Source organism: Gracilinanus agilis, chromosome 3 (genome assembly GCF_016433145.1).
Source record: "Gracilinanus agilis isolate LMUSP501 chromosome 3, AgileGrace, whole genome shotgun sequence".
NCBI lineage: Eukaryota > Metazoa > Chordata > Mammalia > Didelphimorphia > Didelphidae > Gracilinanus > Gracilinanus agilis.
This window is the reverse complement of record NC_058132.1, coordinates 418,956,100-418,979,169: the sequence shown is the minus strand read 5'-3', so window position 1 is coordinate 418,979,169 and position 23,070 is coordinate 418,956,100. Positions and strand designations below refer to the sequence as shown.

At 36.4% G+C, this 23,070-nt stretch overlaps 1 protein-coding gene across 1 annotated transcript in view; it reads left to right on the top strand.

Annotated features, from left to right (window-relative positions):
* Positions 1–23,070, top strand: part of NCAM2 (neural cell adhesion molecule 2) — a 250,727-nt gene that overhangs the window by 76,957 nt on the left and 150,700 nt on the right. The window contains exon 8 of the mRNA XM_044669242.1: positions 9,605–9,755. Coding sequence (XP_044525177.1) covers positions 9,605–9,755 — 151 coding nt within the window. The remainder of the gene's footprint in view (positions 1–9,604; positions 9,756–23,070) is intronic.

The window sequence follows — 23,070 nt, the reverse complement described above, 5'->3', positions numbered from 1 at the left end:
GATGGAAGACTATATTGAGGGCAACCAGTAGCACATTGGATTAACATCCTATACTCTGTAGTTGAGTGACCCTCAAAAAGTCATTTAACCTGTTTGCCTCAGTTTCCTAATCTGTAAAATGAGCATAATAATAGCACCTATCTCTTGAGGTTATTATGAGGATCAAATAAGATAATATTTCTGGGCATGGGCATAAGAAGACAAAAGAAAAAAAAACTTTTTAATTCTATTCATATCATTCCAGAGAGTGGAATACTAGCACTTGAGTTATATTTGTGGTCTTTTCTGGCCTTTTATTTTATGTTACCCTATGGAGTGTGTATGAGTGTGTGTTTTAGGAGTCTCGTGAGTTGTCTGTTGACCTTTAGGCAAAGAATTCTACAAAGGGAATAAGTTATCTCAAGGTGAGTGACAAGCATGTGTTTGTTATCACCTTCTGAATCCTTCTCTATTCTCTGAAGTGTACCTGCATCAGAAATCACAGAATCTTGATAATATCGAGGACTCTGACAACTAGGGCAATTTCAAACATTTCAGGATACCCTTAAAATATATTTACTTCTCTAACCAATGTTCTCAAAATTTATTTTCTCATAAATATACAGCCTATACTTCTTTCTCTGATTTTCAGTGTTTTATGCATATGTATTTTTTCCTCTCATGAACTCTGACTCCATTCATCTCCCTTCTGTGTACTCACTTTCTCTCTTTGAATATCTAAGGCATATTAAATTCTACATGCAAATTGTTTTAATGGATAATGAGTTTTATATTTATCCTTGAGTTCAAACTTCCCCAATTAATTAAAGTATATTTTAATACAACATGCTCAATGCAATATTTTGTTGTTTCTTTAAAACATTACCTTCTGTCTTAGAATCAATTTCAAGAATCAGTTCCAAGGCAGAAGAGCAGTAAGGAGTTAAGTGACTTGCCAAGGGTTATTTAGTTAAGAAGTGTCTGAGGCCAGGTTTGAATCTAGGAACTGTTATTATTAAAAATGATGAAGGCCGAGATTAAAAGGGAAAATAGTATTTTAATAAAAGCCAAGGTGATAAGAGATAAATCAACCACGCACCTGTAAGAATCCTATTCAAAAATCACCTCAGCCATTTTACCTTTTCGTATCTTTGCACACTCAGGTAACTAAAGAGACCGCCCCTCCTGAGTCCAGGAGTCTTATCCCCTCTCTTACATCATCACACTTCCTGTCTCCTTCATTTTTACAAGAGGAATCATGGGAAATGTAGTTTTCCAAAGTCCCCTAAAATGTCCACAGAAAGTTTGTCATATAATCTACATACCTTAATGCTCAAATGAGCCCCAAATACCTCTAAATAGAACCCCAAGTGATTTTAACTAACACATTACCCCCCTGAGATCCGGTGAAAAAGACTGGTCTTTTTCAGTGGATCTTAAACCAAAAGTAAAGAGGATAAAAGCTAGCCGCATTGACAAAAAGCCAATTTGGGGCAGTCCCCTATTGGCATAAGAGTATACATTCAAAACAAATGTATTCAACTCATTCATCTCCCCATAGTTCAAATCAATTGCACCCCAAAGTTGAAATTTGGATCTTCATAATCCAGTGAAGGGTCTTTAGGCATCTTTTGGTGCCTCCACCAAACAGGTTCATCATCTGGATTCTGGGGAGATAGCAAAATCCTTATCCTGAAATTACTCTCAAAGAATTTAAACTTTACATTATAGATTATAAAACATGCATTTTCTTCTGAGAATTATACATTACCCCCCTGAGATTACTCCTAAAGGAGTAAAAATTGACGTACATTGGTTTTGTTCTTTCTCCCTTTTATTTCCCTTTTCTCTGAATTATTGTAAACTTTAATTTGATTATGTTTTCATGATCCATTGGGGAGACTTGTCTTCCAAAGGATCACAGGGGGGAATGTAAAGTTGAAAAGACCTTGAACCCCTTTTAAAACTACATTACCCAAACTCCCTTTCACCATGCCCATAATTCCTTAAGCCTTTTCCTATTGGTTGTGGATTTCACAGGCTGGTTTTGATATGGTTGTTGTGGACGTGGTGACGGGTTTTTTTTTTTGGAGAGGAGGCAGTGTGGTTAAGGGTGAATTAAGACTCTTTCCCTGCTCTTTAAATAAAATCCTTATAAATATCATACTTTGGAGGCATTGAATATTAAATTTAAAACTTGCAGACCCCTTGTCTCTAGGCCTGGCACTCTCTCCACTAAGCTATTTAAATTCACCAATATAATATTTTTTTTTAAGGAAAGACTTCTTTCTTTGAAAGATGATTACTGAGAAAAATATGCCATAATAAGTTGTAGGCAAGGTTAGAAATTCAGAGAATTTAGAAATGGAAAAGAACTTAAAGGTAATCTAGACAAGCCCCTGCATTTTACAGAAGATAAAATTTTTAACATTCAGAGATGCACAGGAATGCATACAAAGGCATACAAACAGCAAAGAACAGAACCAGGATTTGAACTTGGATCCTTCTTCAAAATGTGTGGGGAATAGATTGTGACAGAGGAGGCAGAAACCAGGGATGTGATCTAATAAATGGCCCATTCCCTACAGAAGGTTTGAGTAGAGACAAGCCAAGGAAGCCCAAAACCAGACCATTCTTCTAGGACCAAGAGCCTACAAGCACTCTGTGGAAAGAAAAATGAGGAGTGAGAACCTTGAAACTAGGCTAGAATTCTGAGTCCAGACACTCTGGGGAAAGTGGACAACATAATGATTCTCGATAACCAGAGCCCAAAGCCTGGGGACAGAGTAGAGCAGGAGATCCCTGAGAGTGATCATAACCACAGTTCAGTGACTGAGTCTTCTGGAAGGCCTGAGACCAATACTAGCTATTGTACAATTTTAGGGTACCAACTTTGGGTAGGGGATTATGAAAGAAAGAGATAGAAGTGCAGAGGCCAACACTTGCCATTGTTGTTGCAGCAGCAAAATCATTCAGATTTACAAAAGGGGACAGAACCAGAGAGTCAGCTCATCCAACCAAAAGCATGGGCTAGAGCAGAGATTGGACATAGAGCAGTGATGGGCAAACTATGACCTACGGGCCAGATGCGGCCCCCTGAGATGTTCTATCAGCAGCTCAACATAATTCCTGATGAATACAATAAGTAGGATACAATAAAATGAAACCTAAAAAAGTTGCCTTAGAAATAGACTGACAGATGAGCATTTTCTTTCCCTTGGCCCCCTCTTTATTATTTTTAACCCTTAACTTCTGTGTATCGACTCCTAGGTGGAAGAGTGGTCAGGGTGGGTAATGGGGGTCAAGTGACTTGCCCAGGGTCACACAGCTGGGAAGTGTCTGAAGTCAGATTTGAACCTAGGACCTCCTGTCTCTAGGCCTGACTCTCAATCCACTGAGCTACCCAGCTGCCCCTGGCCCCCTCTTTAAAAAGTTTGCCCATCACTGGCCTAGAGTAAAGTACCAATCCAGATACTAAGGTTAGAGATGTGGGTGTACAGAAGAAAATACCAGATACAAGAAATACCAGAGAGCAAGATAAACCCAAGGGTATAGAGCAATTTCACAAGTAAAAATAAAGCTTCAAAGAAAAGAATGATATTAACTACAGGAATTCTAAGTGTAGAAATGAAGAAAGAGATTTTTTTTAATGAAATTAGTGTTTGAAAAAATGAAAGCTAAATAAATAGTTTAGAGTGTGGAAATCCTTACTTTAGTAATGGATTACATGAAAAATTTTAATGTAGGGAATAAAATTCAACAATTTCATGGGACAATAAGAAATAGTGGAATAAAGTAAAAATATTGACTAAATAGAGAAATAACTGACCTGGGAAACAGGTCCAGAAGTGTAAGTTTAAGAATCTTCAGTCTCTGAAAACCATAACTAAATAAAAAAACTGAATGCCTTAATTCATGAAATCTGAGTAAATTTCCCAGAACCATTGCAACCAGAGAGAGCAAAACTGAAAAAAAGATTCTACCAATTGTCTGCTGAAAGAAACTCCAAATTGGAAATAGCCAATAATGTAATAGCTAAATTCAGAGCTTTCAGGTAAAAAAAGTATGCTAAAAGAATATCATCCACAAAATGCACCAATTTACTCTCCTTGAACTTGATTGTTTTAAGATCTTGATTTAGAATTTGAGAGAACTGGCTAGGTGAGTCGATTAAAACTTATGGAAGATGAGTCCAGGTCCACTGGGTTTTTTCCCAAGTGAAAGCAAAGAACTTTTGAGAATCCTCATGGATGGGTATCCAGAAAAACACAGAGCATAAATCTACCATGGTGAAATATCTAACCTGACTTGGAATGGAAAAAATTATAGCAGCTAAACATGGTACAACTGAATGTGTTTTGATGACATAATCATTCACTGATCTCAAATCCTGAATGAATTGGTACACAGGTTTGCCATTTTCATCTAATTTAGGCTCCTTTATAGGCAAAATTGGTGTATTAAACTCAGAGAAGCAAGGTATAATTATCCCTTGTTGGATTAGGGACTCAATGATTGGGCTTATACCTTCTATTGCTTCCTTAGTCAAGGGATATTGAGGTACACAAGGAATTGGTCCTACCTTAGTCCTCACCCTGGCCAGAATAGCTGATTTCAATAAGCCTACATCTGTGAATGATCTTGACCACAACTTCTTAGGTATATCCTCAGGTATTGGATAGACCTAAGCCATCCTCCATACTATTAGAATCTAATAGCAATGGAACGGCCTTCAAAGATTCCTCTTAGAGATGTAAAGATATATCACCAGTTTCAGTACATTGGATAATTGTTTGCAATTTACAATCTCTTCCTAAAAGGTTCATTGGACATTCAGGCATACAGAGAAATGTATGTTCCACAGATAGGGGTCCAAGAGTTATCATTTTAGGTTGTAATTTGGCTACTCTCTGAGGTTTGCCTGTAGCACCAACAACTTCCATTGTACCAACAGCTCTACAATTCTCAGGAAAACTTTGAAAAACTGATTTACTAGCTCCTGTATAAATCAAAAGGTCATAGATCTGGACTCCAATAGTTACAGACACATGTGGTTCTGTGCTATTGGGAGGTTGGAAAGCTTCCAACACAGGGGCTTAAACAGTAACATCAGAACAAAGCTCAGCTATTTCCTATCCATCCAAGTTAACATTGTCTTGAATTACAAGATTTTCCCAGGATTTTGTACATTTAACACTTTTTCTCTGATTTTACTCTACTCTCATTAGTCCTTTTCACCTCTATTTTGGTATCATTGTCCCTATTTACAATCAAATTATCCATATTCAAATTACAATTTCCATTATTCTCCATAATTACACAATCACTAGAATTCCCAGCACAATTTACATAAGAAACATCTCTTAGGCCTTTGGTACTTATTATCATTGCCATTATTATTATTATTTCTATAGATGATATTCTTTTGGTCTGCTGGTTGTACTGTTCTTAAGTGCTGCTACCACTTTTATCTCTCTTATTTCTCTATCATTAGCCTCCTTTAGTTGTTTACACAGGCTCTCTGATTGTATCTTTATTGTCTGTTGACTGTTATGAATAAAATTGGTATAGATGGATATATTCAAAAGTATTGATAGTTTACTTAAAGGCATATTGGTAATTAAGAAGGCCACGTGCCTGCTAAGATCTAATTCAAATGCCCTGCCATTACCTCTGCCCACCTGGCTTATTCCACAGGAAAAAGAGCATCTCCCAATCACCTCAGGAGTCTTATACCTCTGTCTACGTAATCACACTTCCTGACCACTTGTATTACAAGAGGAATTATAGGAAATGTAGTTTTCAAGTCCCCTAAATATCCACAGGAAGTTTATATCACATATCTAAATATTAAAGCTTAATGAACCCCAAATTTCTAATATCACATGACCTACCTCTTTCCTGAGCAAATACATATGTAGCCTTCTGTTTCACTTCATCCAAGGATAGCAATTCCCGGTCAGGACAGTAGTCATGTAAAAACTTCCTGACATTGAGGACTGAATTATTTACAAATATCCTCTTAATGTGGGATATTGTACTATCCTCTTGAGTGTTGAAACCTAAATGTGTCTCTACAGCCTCTAACACTCTATCAAGAAATGATTCAGGTATTTCTTGACCAGTCTGCCTAGTTCTTTCAAACTTTCCCCAAGCATTTGGCTGATAGGAAATTTCTCTATGACCTTCAACACTGATTTCCATGCCTGTTTTAAAAGTCTGTAATTGGCAATGGAGTTCAAATCTAGTTCTCTCCAATTCTCCAGCCACAGAGTCAATCCCTGTGTTGTTCTTATGTCAGCCAAAAACTTATCCCTTTCTCTCTTGGTCAGAACTTCGCCTAATAAGAAATGAAAATCATTAAAATCCAGATCATGCATTTTGATTGCCGTTCGGAGTTCTTTTACCACTTTACTTGGTTCGTCAAAAAAGGTTGGAGTTCTGCATTTAATGGCTGCTATATCCTCTGCCTTAAATTGTGTATGTTGTTTCAGATGGAATGTATCATTGTCCATGATAATCGGGACATCTTGTAAAGGCAACAGCATAACTGGTTCTTTATCATTATCCAAAGCCATTTTGTTCTTTCTCTAATTTGGTTTCATTATTGGTGTTACTAGAAGCTTCCCTTAGTTTGACCATACTTCAGTTTGACCATAAGTATTGCCATTTTGTATATATAACTCCAAGTTATCTATCTTTACTTACATTAACTTCAATAACATTTTCACTTCTGAATCTTTCAACACCAGGTAACCATCACCTTAAAACAATACCCTAAACAAAAAAATATCCACCTGATCTTAATACAATAATTGGCATGTGTGCTTCTACATCCAATATAGTGATAGTAAGGAATGGTTGTGCTATTTCAGTTAAGTGCTAACTTACAATACTTAGGTATGCACTTGAACCAAAGGTAAGGTATAAACAGTATATACGGGGCAGCTGGGTATCTCAGTGGATTGAGAGTTGGGCCTAGAGACGGGAGGTCCTGGGTTCAAATCCGGCCTCAGACAATTCCCAGCTGTGTGACCCTGAGCAAGTCACTTGACCCCTATTGCCCACCCTTGCCACTCTTCCACCAAGGAGCCAATACAGAAGTTAAGGGTTTAAAAAAAAACAAAACAGTATATATACCTTGCCATAACCCAAACAACAAATAATCAATACACTCTTCCATTACCATCTTGCCAAACATTGACACAACTGACCAATGGGACACAAGTACAGTGGTGTTATTAGCCACAATGGAAAAACTAACACAAACACAACAGTTCTTATTACAGTATTAATTTACAAAGAAATTGGAGGAGACAAACAGCAAAATGCAAAAAAAAAAAAAAAAATCAAGAAAAAAAACCTTGTGCTATTTTATGCTAGATAGTAAAATTGACTTTACTCAGGGATTTTTGAATGAAGGTGGTCAGGGAGTAACCAATTCTGAATGGTTTAGCTCTCCCTCGGAACCTTTAGCCAAGAGCCAATGACTGTTACCCTTCACATGGAATGTTTCCCTCACTACTACTTCCAGTTTCCCTTAGCACTTCTTCAGGGTAACTTCCTGTCTCTTCTGACTTAGCCAACCACCTGGGATTGCCAACTGAAAAAAAATATGTATGGGAGAAGGGACAGACTGGGTGCCAGCCAGGAAATAACACAAACTGGGGGACACTCCCACACCACACAAGGGAAAGGACTGACAGAATAACACTGAATAACCACACAGGGATGTGGGGAATGGGGAATGAGTTTGACAGTTAAACTGACCCCCTAACTGCCAGGGATACCAGTGATGTTAAGATAACTCCAATAGTGGGTCCTTGATGGCCTAGAGGAGACGAAGTATAATAAAACTGGTTTTATTGTTGGTAAATTGGGAAAGTGGGTGAAGGGTTTCTACAACTAAGAAAATAGCTCAACTGCCCAAGAATATAAGAGGTCAGCTGGCTCAACTCTACAGACAGCTCTAACTATATTGGAGAGGGCTGAAGTTTGGGATCTCACTGCACAGGTACAAGATGCTCCAAGGTGATAGCAGGAACCAGGATCGAATCCTTGCACAGCCAGTAAAAGTCCAAAGGAAGCACTAGGGAGTGTAGGCCAGCTGTAGGTCTGAACCTTATCTCTACCTAGGCTGAGTTGATTGATGGTCTCTTCTCTCCAATCTTCTGTAAATCCCAAACCTCACAGCTCCTTGGATTTTAGCAAGCTGGACCACAGATTATACCCTCCTTCTCCTAGCTTAGCCAAGAAACTCTCCTTTTCAAACCTCTGGCTTCATTCCATTCATGGAATGTTCATGCATTAAGTCCAGGGTTTGCTCCAAGCTGTCAGCTCTCTGTCTTATCTTAAATCTAAGTCTACTCTATAATCTCCCCATAACACAGGTAAAATAAAAAGTACTGCAAGCAGTCAGAAAGTTAAAAAAAAAAAAAGGATAATGCTACAACTCATAAAGAAAAGGAATTTTTCAGTCTATGATATTATGAAAGAGAACAATTAAAACAACTTGCCCTAAAAAACTGAATATAACCAGTAAGGGAGTAATTTACTTTTAATAAGTATTAAAGCATTTCTAATGAAAAGACAAGAACTAAGTAGAATTTGAAACTCTATCTTGCAAATTAAGAAGATCACACACTTGATCAATTAAAAGTTCTTAGAAAATGATGAAATACTTACATGCAAATAGGAAGAAAAGAGACATTCCATTTAGAATCCCACTATTTTGAAAGATCAAAGTTGGAACTAAGAGACAAACACAGAGCCCAGACACAGTTTTACTTTATTTTTGTGGTGTAAGGAGAATAAATATGAGAAAAAGAAAAAAAGAATGTGCTAGGGAAGAAGAGAGAGGAACTTAGACTTAGGATGAGTGAACAACAAAGCACATACAAACATGGAGGAGGAGCAAAGCTCTATACCTCGTAATTCTCATTCTTAATCTGAACTAGACAAAGGAAAGTTGAATACATATACATATAGACATATGGAATTTGGTGTAAGAATACATTAAACTCAACAGAAAAATTGGTGGGGACAGAGAAAAGGTAGGATTAAGAGAGAGCAAAGCTAAGGAGGGAATAATCACAAATCAAACTTCAGTCATAAAGATCACATTCAGATAATAAAATAAAGATTCACATGAAAGAAGAAAAGGGTAGGAATAATGATCTGGGCTAAGGGAAGAGAGGAGAAGCAGAGGAGTGGGAATAAATAATGTCTTTTAGTTTCAGTTGAATTGCCAATATGCATCACTAGGGAAAGTTCTTGTACTATAATTCCCTCATGAAGTTAAATTTTAATAACTTCTTCTGTGTTGTATCCATGGAACTCAAATTATTATTAAATTGCTTTACCTATTCACAGAAGCATAACTAAACAGATATTTGAGTATTTTTAAGTTACATGAATTCCTAAACATTAAGATGGAGAAATATATTCATTTAAGTAATTTTTTGCTACATGTATATTTTGCAATGATGTTATGAAATGTATTGATAAAATTGAATTTTCATTAAATTCATCAGATTAAGTGATTTTTTGCTAAATGCCATAAGTTCATTCATAATTACATATAGTAAGCACAATAACTTTCTGTTACCTGATTCTATGTACACAGAGCCCAGATGGCCATATTGAAGTCAAAGGACAACATGGAAGATCATCACTGCACATTAAAGATGTGAAGTTGTCAGATTCAGGGAGATATGACTGTGAAGCTGCAAGCAGAATTGGCGGGCACCAAAAAAGCATGTACCTCGATATTGAATGTAAGTTATTCTCACACTTTATATCTTTTTAAAAACAAATTAAACTTGGAAATAAAATTTTGAGTGAAAATTGAAAATATTGGTAATTTTTAATAGTGTGATATGATAAAGGAAAATATTCTTTCAAATTTAGTGATATATTTTTATATTCAAAATGTTACAAATTTCAGAGGGGTTTCCTCCTCCCTTAGGTTTTTTTCACTGAGAAGAGATGTGAAAATACTTTGTAGTTTTTATTTTATTTTAGGTCTTGAATTGAAGTGTGTGTTGAGTGGAATTCTGGGGTGGGTGGGGCTTGTTCCCCCATTAATCACTCTAATGAGGAGACAGGAAACTTGATGCTGGCAGAGTTCACATGGCTTTTTTCAGAGACATGGGGTCGGGTGGGATAGCATAGAGTGAGGGAACACTGCCTGGGCATAGGCAGCATCCTCACAAAAAGGGGGATTGAGGGAGGGGGGGAGGAGGCTACATAGTCTGAGATGTCTCAGAAGAAGTGGGCAGTGGGCACAGATGTTCAGATTTACTCAAATTTTATAGGGATCCAACACAATGATATCTCCACTTTCCCATCATCTGTATCTTATGCTACCTTACTTCTATCCTCCTTAATCTTTCCCAACACTTCTGAGTGTCTTCTAACATTTCCAAGTATATGAGAATATTCCTTAAGTTTGTAATTTTTTAGTTGAGTCAAGTTTTTTTAGACCCATCCAAGGATTTATCAGATGGCAACAATTCAGATTAAAATACTCTTTGAAACATTTCTCAGGCTATATCATCACTTGGGACATATATTTAAGATTATAATTTATAAGTTTTGAGATTTTTCTCATAGGAATTAGGTCACCCCCTAAACTTCTTCCCACGGGAATAGAAAAGAGGAGGGGGATTCTTTAGCTACATTTGAGAATATCAAAAGGCCTATACTAATATATATACACACATTTATTTATATTTGTTTATATATAATATATATATATACATATACATAAAGCTACTTGGGAAGGGGATTTCTTCTATTCTTCAAAAAGAGAGATTGATATCTCCTAGTAGAGGGCACCTAATATCACAATTTTTCTATAGGAAGTTGCCAGTCTGTGATTACTAATACTAATCAATGTATATTGGGTAATAATACACAATTTCATCCCATACAACTGGAATAGTTTTAAACTTTAGTAGTTATTTATCCATTACTCTATTTTAAAATCTATTTTTTCTAATCCTTTTGACACTATGTCCTATTTAATTGAAATCCTGCTCAATAATATTGATATTTGGGTAAAATATTTTTAACTTATTTGGGAAATATGATGGAAATATTAATACCAAGAAAAAATCTATTATTTTTATTCATCAACTATATTTCAAAGTTTTAATACTTAAATTATAATATAATAAAATAAACTTATAGTCTGGAAAAAAGAAACTGGGAAGGATTGTGACATTTTTTGGTAAGGTAAAGGAACTTCAAAATAATGTGAGATTTTTGGAAGTGTGAGAGTTGAGTGAATGAAATGGGGCAGTATATAGAGAGCCAGGCATAGAGTTGGGAGGTTCTGAGTTCAGATCTCACCTCAGACACTTCTTAGCTGTGTGACCCTGGGCAAGTCACTTAACCCTCATTGCCTAGCCCTTAATGTTCTTCTACCCCAGAACCATTCACAGTATTGATTCTACAACAGAAGGTAAGAGTTTTAAAAAAAAGAATAAGTGAAAGGGTTGGCAAACATTAACTATTGATAAAGATTGATCATCTTTATTTTATAGAAAAATAATTTAAAATGTCATGTCAATAAATGCCAAACAGTGTTACTCTATAGACTTTTAAAAATACATAATCTGTATAGAATTTTTGGTAGTATTTCATTATTAAGAGAAAGTTTTTGGTGGCTTAAGGCATAAAAACATTTTTATTGAATAATCTTGAATTACAAATTTCCTATTATGGCGTACTTATTTATAATCTAAAATGTTAGCTTTTTTTAGGGGGAAGGGATTTAATTTGTTTGATGTTGTTTTGACATTATTCCTTTTTCAGATTTTTTACAGTAAGGGAAGATGGATTGACACTCATCAAATGGCATATGCTTGGGAACAAGTCCATGCAGTGAGCAGAGCCTGCACACTAGCCACTTCTGAAGACTTATATACTCTGGCCTCTTGCTTTCAGAAGTGGCCAGAGCTCAAGCTCTGCTCTGTGGAAATATCCCTAACCAGAACATGAGCCATTGGAAGTAGCTGGGGTGTAGGTTCAGCTCATGATTTCAATCCATCGCTCTTCACCATTTACACTAACAAATATCTTAAAATGCATTTTATATCTGGATCAAAAAGTATAGATATAGAAATCTAAAACTGAAACAAATTTAACCTAATTTAAAATGCCCCATTTCCCATTTATTTTTATAATTTCCCATCCCAAATTGGGATCTTAGAGATATAACATATATAGCATATAAAATGTATAACTTAATTCAACAGTAAAATAATTGATTTGAGTAATATTTATGATAATGGTTTAAGATGCACAAATAATTTAAAAGTGGATATAATCCTTCTAAACTCTTCTTAGAATAAGCATACTAAGTGTGGAAAAGAAATGTTTATCCTCCCTTAAATCCTTTCAGTGCCCAGTAATATAATGGAAGCACGAAGACTGATGTCATGGCAGATTAGATCATATCGTTTATTATCACAGTCCTAAGAAGCACAAGGGCATGACAGTCGGATATAGTAACAGGAGCCTCAGATGTCCCACTAGCTAGCTGTGATGCTTAGTCTCTCTGGTCCTCAGTGTTCTTGTCTATCCAAACCGGGGGCCCTGCCACGAGGCCCGCAGGGGCTTGGGCTACTATGCCACTCTCTTTTCCTTTGCTAAGAGGACACAAGCGTTCAATTTTGTTCAGTCCTAAGGGAGCCTGAATCTAATGAGAGGAGTTAGACTCCCTGTACTCAAAATTATTAGATTGTTAAATCTTCCACCTCATCACCCAGAGACAAATTTAATTATAGTCAATTAGATTATGGCTCACATCAAGGAATTCCCCCCAAGGGGAAGGAGAGTGGAAAAAAGTACTTCATATAAAGTATGAATCAGATATTAGCCAGGTAATTTGTTCCTACACACACACAAAAAAAAGGAATGCTTTTCCCTTTTTGCATTAATAGAAGAGGATTCAGTAGCTTAAATTAGGAAAACTGAGAAGATAATATTAGACTTCATCAGAATATTAAGTTAACAAGCTTTTATTAGGTACCTAACTGTGAACCAGGCCCATTACTAACCACTGCAGATGAAAAGACAAAAACAGCCCTTGCCTTCAAGGTCTCAACCCAGCAAGCAACTGTGTATAGACAAGATTCACACACACAAAGACATTTATTATTGTTCTGTTGTTTTAGTCATGTCTGACTCCTTGCAACCCCTTTTGGAGTTTTCTTGGCAAAAGTACTGGAATGTTTTCCCCATTTCCATCTCCAGTTCATTTTACAGAAATTGAGGCAAATAAGGTTAAGCAACTTTCCCAGGATCACAAATCTAGGAAGAGTCTGAGGCTGCATTTGAACTCAGGTCTTCCTGACTCCAGGCCTCATGCTTTAAAGACTGAACCACCTAGCTGCCTGGGCGTGTGGTAGGATGAGGTAGGATGGGGTGGGGAGGTTGTGTTCTTAGAGAAAATAATTGAATCATGTTGCTTTCTCAAAGTAAAATTTACTACTCTTATTAAAATGTAAAACTTTTCAGTCTTTCTCACGTGACTTTTTCCTAATTCTATTCATCCTTTGAGGATATGTCCTATCCTCAAATCAAATAGAAAAAATGAGATCTTTTAAGGACCTAATCTTATACCTGGATATATAACTATTAGTGACTACAAATTTAGAATAGTATTTTAAAAAGTAAGATCTTTCCTACCTGCATTTTATTAAAGTAACTCATAGATGTTGAATATTACAGCCACAGAATTCATTTATTTTATAAAAATTTTCACCTGCCCTTTTTTGCTATGAAGGGGAAAAAAAGAGTAAGATCATTATTAAGACTGTCCCTTTTAGGGGCAGCTGGGTAGCTCAGTGGAGTGAGAGTCAGGCCTAGAGACAGGAGGTCCTAGTTTCAAATCTGGCCTCAGATACTCCCTAGCTGTGTGACCCTGGGCAAGTCACTTCACCCCCATTGCCTACCCTTACCACTCTTCCACCTATGAGACAATACACCGAAGTTAAGGGTTTAAAAAAAAAAAAAAAAAAAAAAAAGACTATCCCTTTAGAGGCATGAACTGACTGGAAATAAAGCATAATAAGATAAAGCTTCCTTAACTTGATTTGATTCCAGATAAGATTCATATTTCAGGGGCAGATGGGTAGCTCAGTAGATTGAGAGCCAGGCCTAGAGACAGGAGGTCCTAGGTTCAAATCCGGCCTCAGTCACTTCCCAGCTGTGTGACCCTGGGCAAGTCACTTGACCCCCATTGCCTACATTTACCACTCTTCTGCCTAGGAGCCAATACACAGAAGTTAAGGGTTTAAGATGAAAAAAAGATTCATATTTCACCTTTATTTTGAAACAGCCAAAATAACATATTAAGTTCCACATCATTCACAGGATATAATAGCACATCTATCTATACAGCAGTGGTTCCCAAACTTTTTTGGCCTACCCCTTTCCAGAAAAAATATTACTTAGCTCCCTGGAAATTAATGTTTTTTTTCAATTTTAATAGCAATTAATAGGAAAGATAAATGCACCTGTGGCCATCACTGCCCCCCCCCCCCTGATCGCTGCAGCACCCACCAGGGGGTGGTGGCACCCACTTTGGGAATCACTGCTATAGAGGGTCAAACAGAATCAATCAGGTAAGAAATTTTCCTGTTAAGAAAGGAAATAAAAAAGAAAGGAAATCATACAATGTGGAAACTGTATCAAAAGAATTTCACCATAATATTTGAATGATTGTTTTCTGAACCGTTAGCAATTCTCAGATCATACTCCCTTTGAGTAGCACCTGGCTTTTGTTCTTACATAATTGATTATTGACTCAATGACAATTCAATTATACCTGAAGTCAAAACTCAGAATATAAAATTATGTTTCCAAGAGATTTTGCCTCAGATCTTTGGACCAGATTTAGCCTTAATTATTATATTTCTCATGTTGGTGCCATAATAGTTAACAATAAACACATATGAGCCTTATCTTATTCATCCTCTCTAAATCCATGCTGGAACAGAAATCAATTATTAGAAATTAATGAAATGACCACATTCTGTGATTATATACTTCCATAACAGTTACACTCAAAACCTAGAAAAGTATTATCCACTATAAGCCTTAAGGCTGAAAGTATTGCATATTAACTCCAAAAGCCAAAAAAAAATCTTTAAATCTGGGATCTGGTCATACTTAGTTGGCTAAAAGTTGTGATTTCCATACATATCCCAGGAACACTTTCATAATTTTTATAAGCAATAACCAGTCTGTCAGGTAAAAATCACTCTTTATAAAATATAATCCTTCTACTTCAACTATGGAAGATCTCAATTTTTCTTTGATTTCACTATTTTAGAACTTCACAGCATTCTTTCAGCAACTTCTCTCAAAGTTTATAATATTTATGACCTCACTAAGGCTAAAGATCCAAGAAACTAAATCTGACAAGTCCCCAAAGAATTTCTCAGATGTTTACAAAATCTGTGGTACTTGCCCAAACTTTAAGTATGTTACATCAATATTAGACATTTCAGACAATATACCCAATTAAATACTAAAGTTTTTTTCAAACCATAATAGACATAGTCTCTATCAAAAGAAGAGTTAATTTTCCAGTAATACAATTATGTCACACTGTGGATATAAATTTCAAATTAACAGTATTTCTTATACAATGATTTCCTAAAAATTGTAATAGGAAAAAAATTAGATCTAAAAATAAATTGTGAATTTTTTAATCTACCTCAAAATTTGTTGTTAGTCAGATGACATCATTTCATCTGAACACATATCAAGATCAATTTATAAAGTAAATCATTTCATTTATCAATTAGAAATTCTATACTAATCATAGTCAAAAGACCAGAATAATTACAAAATTAATTCTTATTCTTGCAGTTTCTGAACATATCACCTTAAAGCCAAATATCAAGTATTTTTCCATTAAGGTTTTATTTATCTAGAGAGGGTCAACATCCCAATTATCCTAATAGGAGAATACATCTCACTTTAAATGAGAGTTTTAAGACAAACTCAATTGGATCTGGTTTTGCAATCACAAATAGTATCATTCAACATCTCAGTTTTCCCAAGGACCATCAACTGCCAGCATCTCAAATTATAGAATTTACTGCTTTCACAGTTCGCTCCAAATCAAAGACTTATGATGGTAGTCTTACATTCTCCTTTCCTCTAAAAATATTCTAGTACTTATAAAAATCTTCAAATCATTTGGAAATTTACAGCAAAGGTGCTATATTTCAGAAACAAATTTAGTCTCTAGTTTACAATACCATAAATTTCTATGAACTAGGAAGTTTTCCTTTCTTTACTTGTTTGACTTTATCCCAGTAATCTCAGCCTAGACAAGGCTGAAATGACAGAGAGAAAATATCTTGCAGGGGGTTTTTCCCTCCTAAAACATTATCTCATGCTGAAAGTCTGAAGTGGAAGTGAGTCCCTACTTACTGGGATGGAGAGTTTGGCATCAGATTACAGATATCTGGGAGAGAATTGTTTCAAGTATCAAACTTCATTAATCTTCCCCAGAATTCTAAATTCCCCTTCTGCAGTTTTTTTTTTAAATAGTACTTTTTCTGGCTCTCCACATTTTCCCTTTAGAAATTTTCCAAGGTAGCAGAATCTATAAACAACTGCAAACACAAGTCAGAAATTTTCCTGAGGGGGGTCGGGGGGACGAGGGATTCTCTACCGATGGAGGTTCAAGTGTTCAGCCTGTGAAAAGTTTGATTCTGAACACTCTTATTTTGAATAAGACACACAAAAACTTTACTAATTAAAAAAAAAATATTATATATATATATATATATACATAAAGAAATAAAATTTAAACTTTTAAAAATATCTTTCCTCATTAATCAAGGATCATCCTAAGTGAACAAGGACAGTCCTGATGTTAGGTGACTGGTGGAAGAGTCCCTCCTGCCAGGTTACATGATTCAACTGACAGCCCATTTGATCCTAGATAACAGAGTCAAACTCCCAAGGATATGGCTGTAGTCACAGACCAGTTTTTCAGTTTATTTCTAAGGACCATGAGAGGGTTGAGGGAAACACAGGAAGAAGTGGGGAAAAAGGAAGAAAGAGAGTTAAATATAGAGATAAACTGCTGGAGAACTGGTGGCCAAATTAACAAATGACAGATCTATCCCCAGAAGCTTTGGTGGATGAATACAAGAGGACTATTGAATTGTGGATAAGGGGTTAAGCTAGTTCTAACCCTGTTCTGAGTAATCCCCTGCATTATATAGAATTCAAACAAAGGAACAAGGACTATGTTCTACCCAAACCCTCAGGTTACTTACCCAGTTCCCACCTCACAGAATGATCCCACCTAGGTCAATCCCAACTCTCTGGTTAACTATCAAGAGATCCACTTCTGAAACCATTATTGATGTAACAGAAAAACAAAACTCAGAACTTAAATAATTTAGAAAGAAGTTTATTAAGTTATCCAGAAGAGGAGAGAGCCAGAAAAGGAGTGACCCACTCTCCTGAAATGCCTGTAGGTTATGCAAGTAAAGAAACAAAGAACAGCTGGTTGATCAGTATGGAGGTAGTTTCCATAAAAGACTCATGGGTTACTTGAGATATATAATGGGAGAAAACTGTAAGTTTCAGTTTCCGCTTGACCTCTTTAGCATTTTGGAATTTGCTATTTTATCCCTTCTGACACTTTTTTGTGGCAATGAAATAATTTTGTGTTATTTGAATTGTCTTTCCATCTTACTTGGAGGTCTTGCTCTGGATTGCATTACGTTTCCTGGAATTTGAAACATAGATTTTTCCCTCATAGTGATAATATTTAGATTTTTTATCACTGCTTTATTGTCTGTATTTGAAAGTTCTGTATAATTTCTGCATATTATTTTATGTATAATGGTATTTAGGATCTTTTTTTGAACTTGTCATGCATGTTCTTCTGGAAGATGGGTAATTCTTAGGTTATCTGTACACATCAGTGGTTCCCAAACTTTTTTGGCCTACCGCCCCCTTTCCAGAAAAAATATTACTCAGTCCCCTGGAAATTAAATTTTTAAAAATTTTAATAGCAATTAATAGGAAAGATAAATGATCGCTGCAGCACCCACCAGGGGGCAGTAGCACCCACTTTGGAAATCACTGGTATACATCTTTGTCTTCAAGTTCAGTTGGTTTGGCCTTGTATTGAGCTTATATGCTGTTTGTTTTTAAACCCTTACCTTTCATATTAGAATCAATATCATGTAGCATTAACGGCTAGACAATGGCAGTTAAGTTACTTGCCCAGGATCACACAGTTAGGAAGAGTCTGAGGCCACATTTGAACCCAGCATCTCCTATCTCTAGGCCTGGCTCTCAATCCACTGAGCCATCTAGCTAACCTCAAACTTACATGTCTTTTTTTTTTTAAACTGGATTGCTTTTTTGCTTTTCTTCCACCAAATTTTCTTTGCTTAAGTATTTTTTGGTTTCAGATCTGCTATCCTCACTCCTAATAGCTTCTAATTCTTTTGAAACATTCTCTCCTATATATTCATTTTGCCCAACTTAAGCAATTGCTTTTTTAAAAATTCTGCATTGAAAGTTCCAATAACTTAACTGAATTTGTTATTAATTTCTTCTGTTGAGAATTTTATTTCTCTTTTGAACCATTCTGGAATTTTTTCTAATTGTTCACCATTATGACATCTGGGATTTTGTCTTCCATCAATCAGTGTAAGCCCTGTGAGGAATGTGACTGTTTCATTTTAATCTTTGTATTCATAAAAATCACAAATTTTCAGAGTTGGAAGGGATTTCAGCAGCCATCAAGTCCAGACATGAAAAGAATCCCTACTATAACATTCTTGACAATGAGTTATTTGATCTCTGCTTGAAACCTTCAAGGAGCAGGAACCCACCACCTCTCAAAGCTTCCCATTCCATTTTTGAGTTCTGATAGCAAGTTTTTCTTAACACCAATCCTAAATTTGCCTTTTTTGTATTTTCATACACTGCTGCTGGTTCTGACCTCTGGAGCCAAATGGAATAAATCTAGTCCCTTTTCTTGAAGATAGCTTTCATGTTCCCCACCCCAAGGAGCCTTCTTATTTCCACGCTATAAATATACTAACTTCCCTCAATCATATCCAGTCCCTTTACCATTTGTTAACTTTCTGCAGACAATCAAACTTATCAATGTCCTTTTTAAAATGTAACATTCAGAAATGAAGGGCAGAGTATTTATTTTATATCTCTTTTTCTGTAAAATTCTTTTTTTAGTAATGTGTTCTAGTCTATTTACACTCACCATGTACTTCTCCATTGCACTTTGAATTATCCTGTAGTATTATATTCCACTGTGACTCATGTGATTCACAACTATACAGTATGACTGGATGAATAATACTGCTGTTCAAAAAAAAAATTGCCGTTTATTTTCTCGGAATATCTCTAAACTATGGCAGTAGACCTTCCAGTGGCCCCAAACAACTCTTAAGGCAGAATTTAAGTTGTAGTGCAGGATTCAATCTAGAGTATTAGAAAAAATTCATTATGCTAATAAAACAACATATGTATATATGTGTTTAATCCTGAAATTCAAAGGATGTTTTACTTTGTCAACTCATGGGAATTCTGAGTGTAGAAATTCTCTCTCCCAAGATGAATCACTACCCTTTCACACTTTAATAGAGGGTTTTACACATTTTTAGGGACAGGTAGGTGGTGCAGTGGGTAGAGTGGCAAGCCTGGGGAGTCAAGAATATTCCTCTCTCTGAATTCAAATGTGACCTCAAACATTCTGTGTGACCCAGGGTACAGGATCTTAATTAACATTTAACTATTTGGCTCTGTTTCCTTATATGAAAAATGAGTTGAAGAAGGAAATGGCAAACCACTCCATCATCTCTTCAAGGAAAACCCCAAAAGAAATCACAAAAAGTTGGACACAAACTGAACAACAAAATACATTTTGGTGAGGGAAAAATACTGTGGCTAAACTATTCCAAGCTAAGATAAGTTGAAACTCATATGCCAGTATGTTGCCAAATCTCTCTTTGAAACCTGTCCAGTTTGTTAGATCTGTCATAACTTTTTTCCTGCTAACAGGCTTTGAGAAAACTCATAGTCAATTTTATGCATAGCATGGGGCATATAGAACTTGCTTCACATTGCCAATAGTTGGGGGGAACTTGGGATTAGGTTGTATCCTTCTCAGGAGAATTTTCTTCCAACTACTGTGGCAATGATGTCCATTTCTTGCCTCTTAGTCTTCAACTCACCCCTGCTATCGTGGCACCATCAGACTCTTCCATTGCTGTTGCACCCTTCTCTCAGAATATGCATTCTTCTAAAACTTCCAAGGGGACAAGGGTTGGTCCTTCTGGGAAATGAGCCACTTTTTCTCCTGGTTAGATTGTCTTCTATGCACCAAGTTCAACTGTTTCTTCAATAAATGAAAAAATTTAAGTTACATGTCTTCCTCTATGCCACAGTTAAGAGAGAGAGAGAGACAGGCAGACAGACAGACAGAGACAGAGAGAGAGAAAGAGAGAGAGAAACACACACAGAGAGACAGAGAGAGAGAGCATTTTAGTTATTTATTTGGTTTAATTCCAAATTACCATTTAGAATGGTTCAAACAGTTCACAATTCCACCAACAGTGTATCATTTACCTTCTTCCTGGCTTCCCAAGGCAGCTATTGGATCCCCTTCCAGTCACTCTCCAGCTGCCCAAACTGCACATCAGTCAGCTTGCTTTCTCCCTAATGTTACACCACCTCCCTTTCTTCTGAACTTATATATGACCTGATGAGTTAATTCCTAGCATACTGCTACCTGTGATATGAGAGATGAATATCCAGTCAAACAAACATGCCCATGTCTCATCTTCAGAAAGTCCTCCCTTGGTCCTTCCCTCCCACAATCATCTCACAGATACCCTGCTTTTACTGGCTAAACTCCTTGAGAAGGTCATTTACAATCAATTGCCTCCACTTCCTTCCCTTTCCCTCCCTTCTTAATTCTGTCAAGTCTGGTTTCCCACTTTAATTCAACTGAAATTGCTCTCACCAAAATTACCAGTGATTTCTTCATTGTCAAATCGAGCAACCCTCTCTCAGTCGTCATCCTTCTTGACCTCTGTATAGCCTTTGACATTGTTTTTCTTTGATACTTTTCTTGATACTCTTTTCTAAGTTTTCATGATCCAAGTCTCCCCCCTGTTCCCTCTTACCTATCAACTCCTCTTTCTCGGCTTCCTTTGTTGACTCTTTATCCATGTTATGCTTGTTAGCTAGAGTTGTTTGTCTCCCAGAGTTCTGTCATGGGCCCCTCATCTTTTATGGTTCTTTGCTATTTCATTCTGTCAACCTGAATTAAAGAGAATTACCAAAGTCACAATAATACAGGTATTTCACTGAGACAAAGAGATTGCAGTCTGGAGTCACCACACAGAAAGAGAGGAAAGGGGTACCCATGAGGGATAGGATTGGAACATACAGTTCAGCTAAGAGAGACCCTTGTGAAAGGCATGGCCCTGAAAAGCAATTATAAGAGGAATTTTTGCATTACAACAAAAAATCCATATTGAGGCTCAGGGATTTGGGAGTAGTAATACCTGGTCAGAAAAGCAGGCTCTGAAATAGCTAGCTTCTTTTTTTTTTCTTCCTCTGATAGGCAAATAACCTTAGATGAAACTTACTCTACATTATAAACAGGTAAGCTGATTTATAATGTAGGTCGATGTATAACCTGCCCCACTAGGTGTGAAGCCGTCTCTTCTAACTCTGAACCTCAAAGCTCTCAGGTTGAAGCATTTGCCAGCCTTGAAGAGACATTGACCAAGGGTAGGAAACCAAGAGAATTTGCTCAGGGTAGGAGCCCATAGAACAAAGAACAAGAAGGTCAAGCTCTAAAGTTGGCACGGGGGCATGTGCTTAGGGACATCCAATGGACAGTGTAACAAGGAGCAAAAAACACAGGATATTTAGTCCAGGTCCGATGTCTTAGATGAGTGGTCTACTCTTCTTGTCATCTGCTTTTTTTTCCAGGTCAAATACAGCTTGAAATAACCAGTAGTAGGCTTGCATTAGGGCCCTCTTCGGAGGAGACAGATATTTCCTACTATTATATCCCCTTCAACTTTTCAGAGCAAGGATTGGTCAGGAGAACTTGGTGGGGTCCTTTCCACATAGGCTTTGGACATTCTTGTGCAAGTATCTTTTCCAGTGTTCCCAATTTCTGGGTTCCAACTGCAAGGTAGACTAGTTAGTCCAAGGCTAAGTCCCTAAGAAATGACTGAGAAATAAGATGCTTAAAGTTCAAAAGATTTTGAGAGAATCTCCAAGAGCAGAACAGAAGGAAAACCTTAATGGTGAGAGAGTCACCCTGCGGTGAAAGGAAAGACATCAAATGCCCAATGAAAATCTCAAAGGGTAAAAAAAAAGGGAAACTTTCCAAAAGGGTTCAGAATGACTAAGAGAAGGATTCTGACTCCAGCTCTAAAAATGTTCAGTTGATATCAGGAAGATCTATATTTCAGGAAATTAAAAAAAAAATTCCATTATACATGGTCATACTGTCTTTGAAAGAATAACAATGCATTGTGGGCTTTGTTTAGGTCACTTTTCCCCCCTCTTGTACTTCATATTTTCTGTGAAAATGTGATCAACATGGAATGATTTGGCAACGTTATTATTGTTATATAAACTTAATAAAGCATCATTGTATGCCATCTAGTGACAATGAAAAGCAACAAAATGTACATATAACTTCTCAGCGTTTCAAATCTACAATCAGATTTTCAGAAAGGAATAGTGGAATTTCAGAAAGGAATATGGAATACTGGTGGAGTTCTTTAGGTTTTAAAAACCCACAGTCTAATATAGAACCTCACACGTACTTGATTTCCAATTACTTCCAGACACTTAATGAAGAATTTCCTGATCTATGCTGTCAGTTACAACAGACATGCATCACCACTAGCATAATTAAAGTTATGATACTGAAGAAAATGTTTTATGATTGTATTATGTTAAACTTCGACTCAGGAAAGAAATATTGAGGAGCGTTGGATGCACCAGCATATGCCCCAGCCACAATTAACTATTGATTTA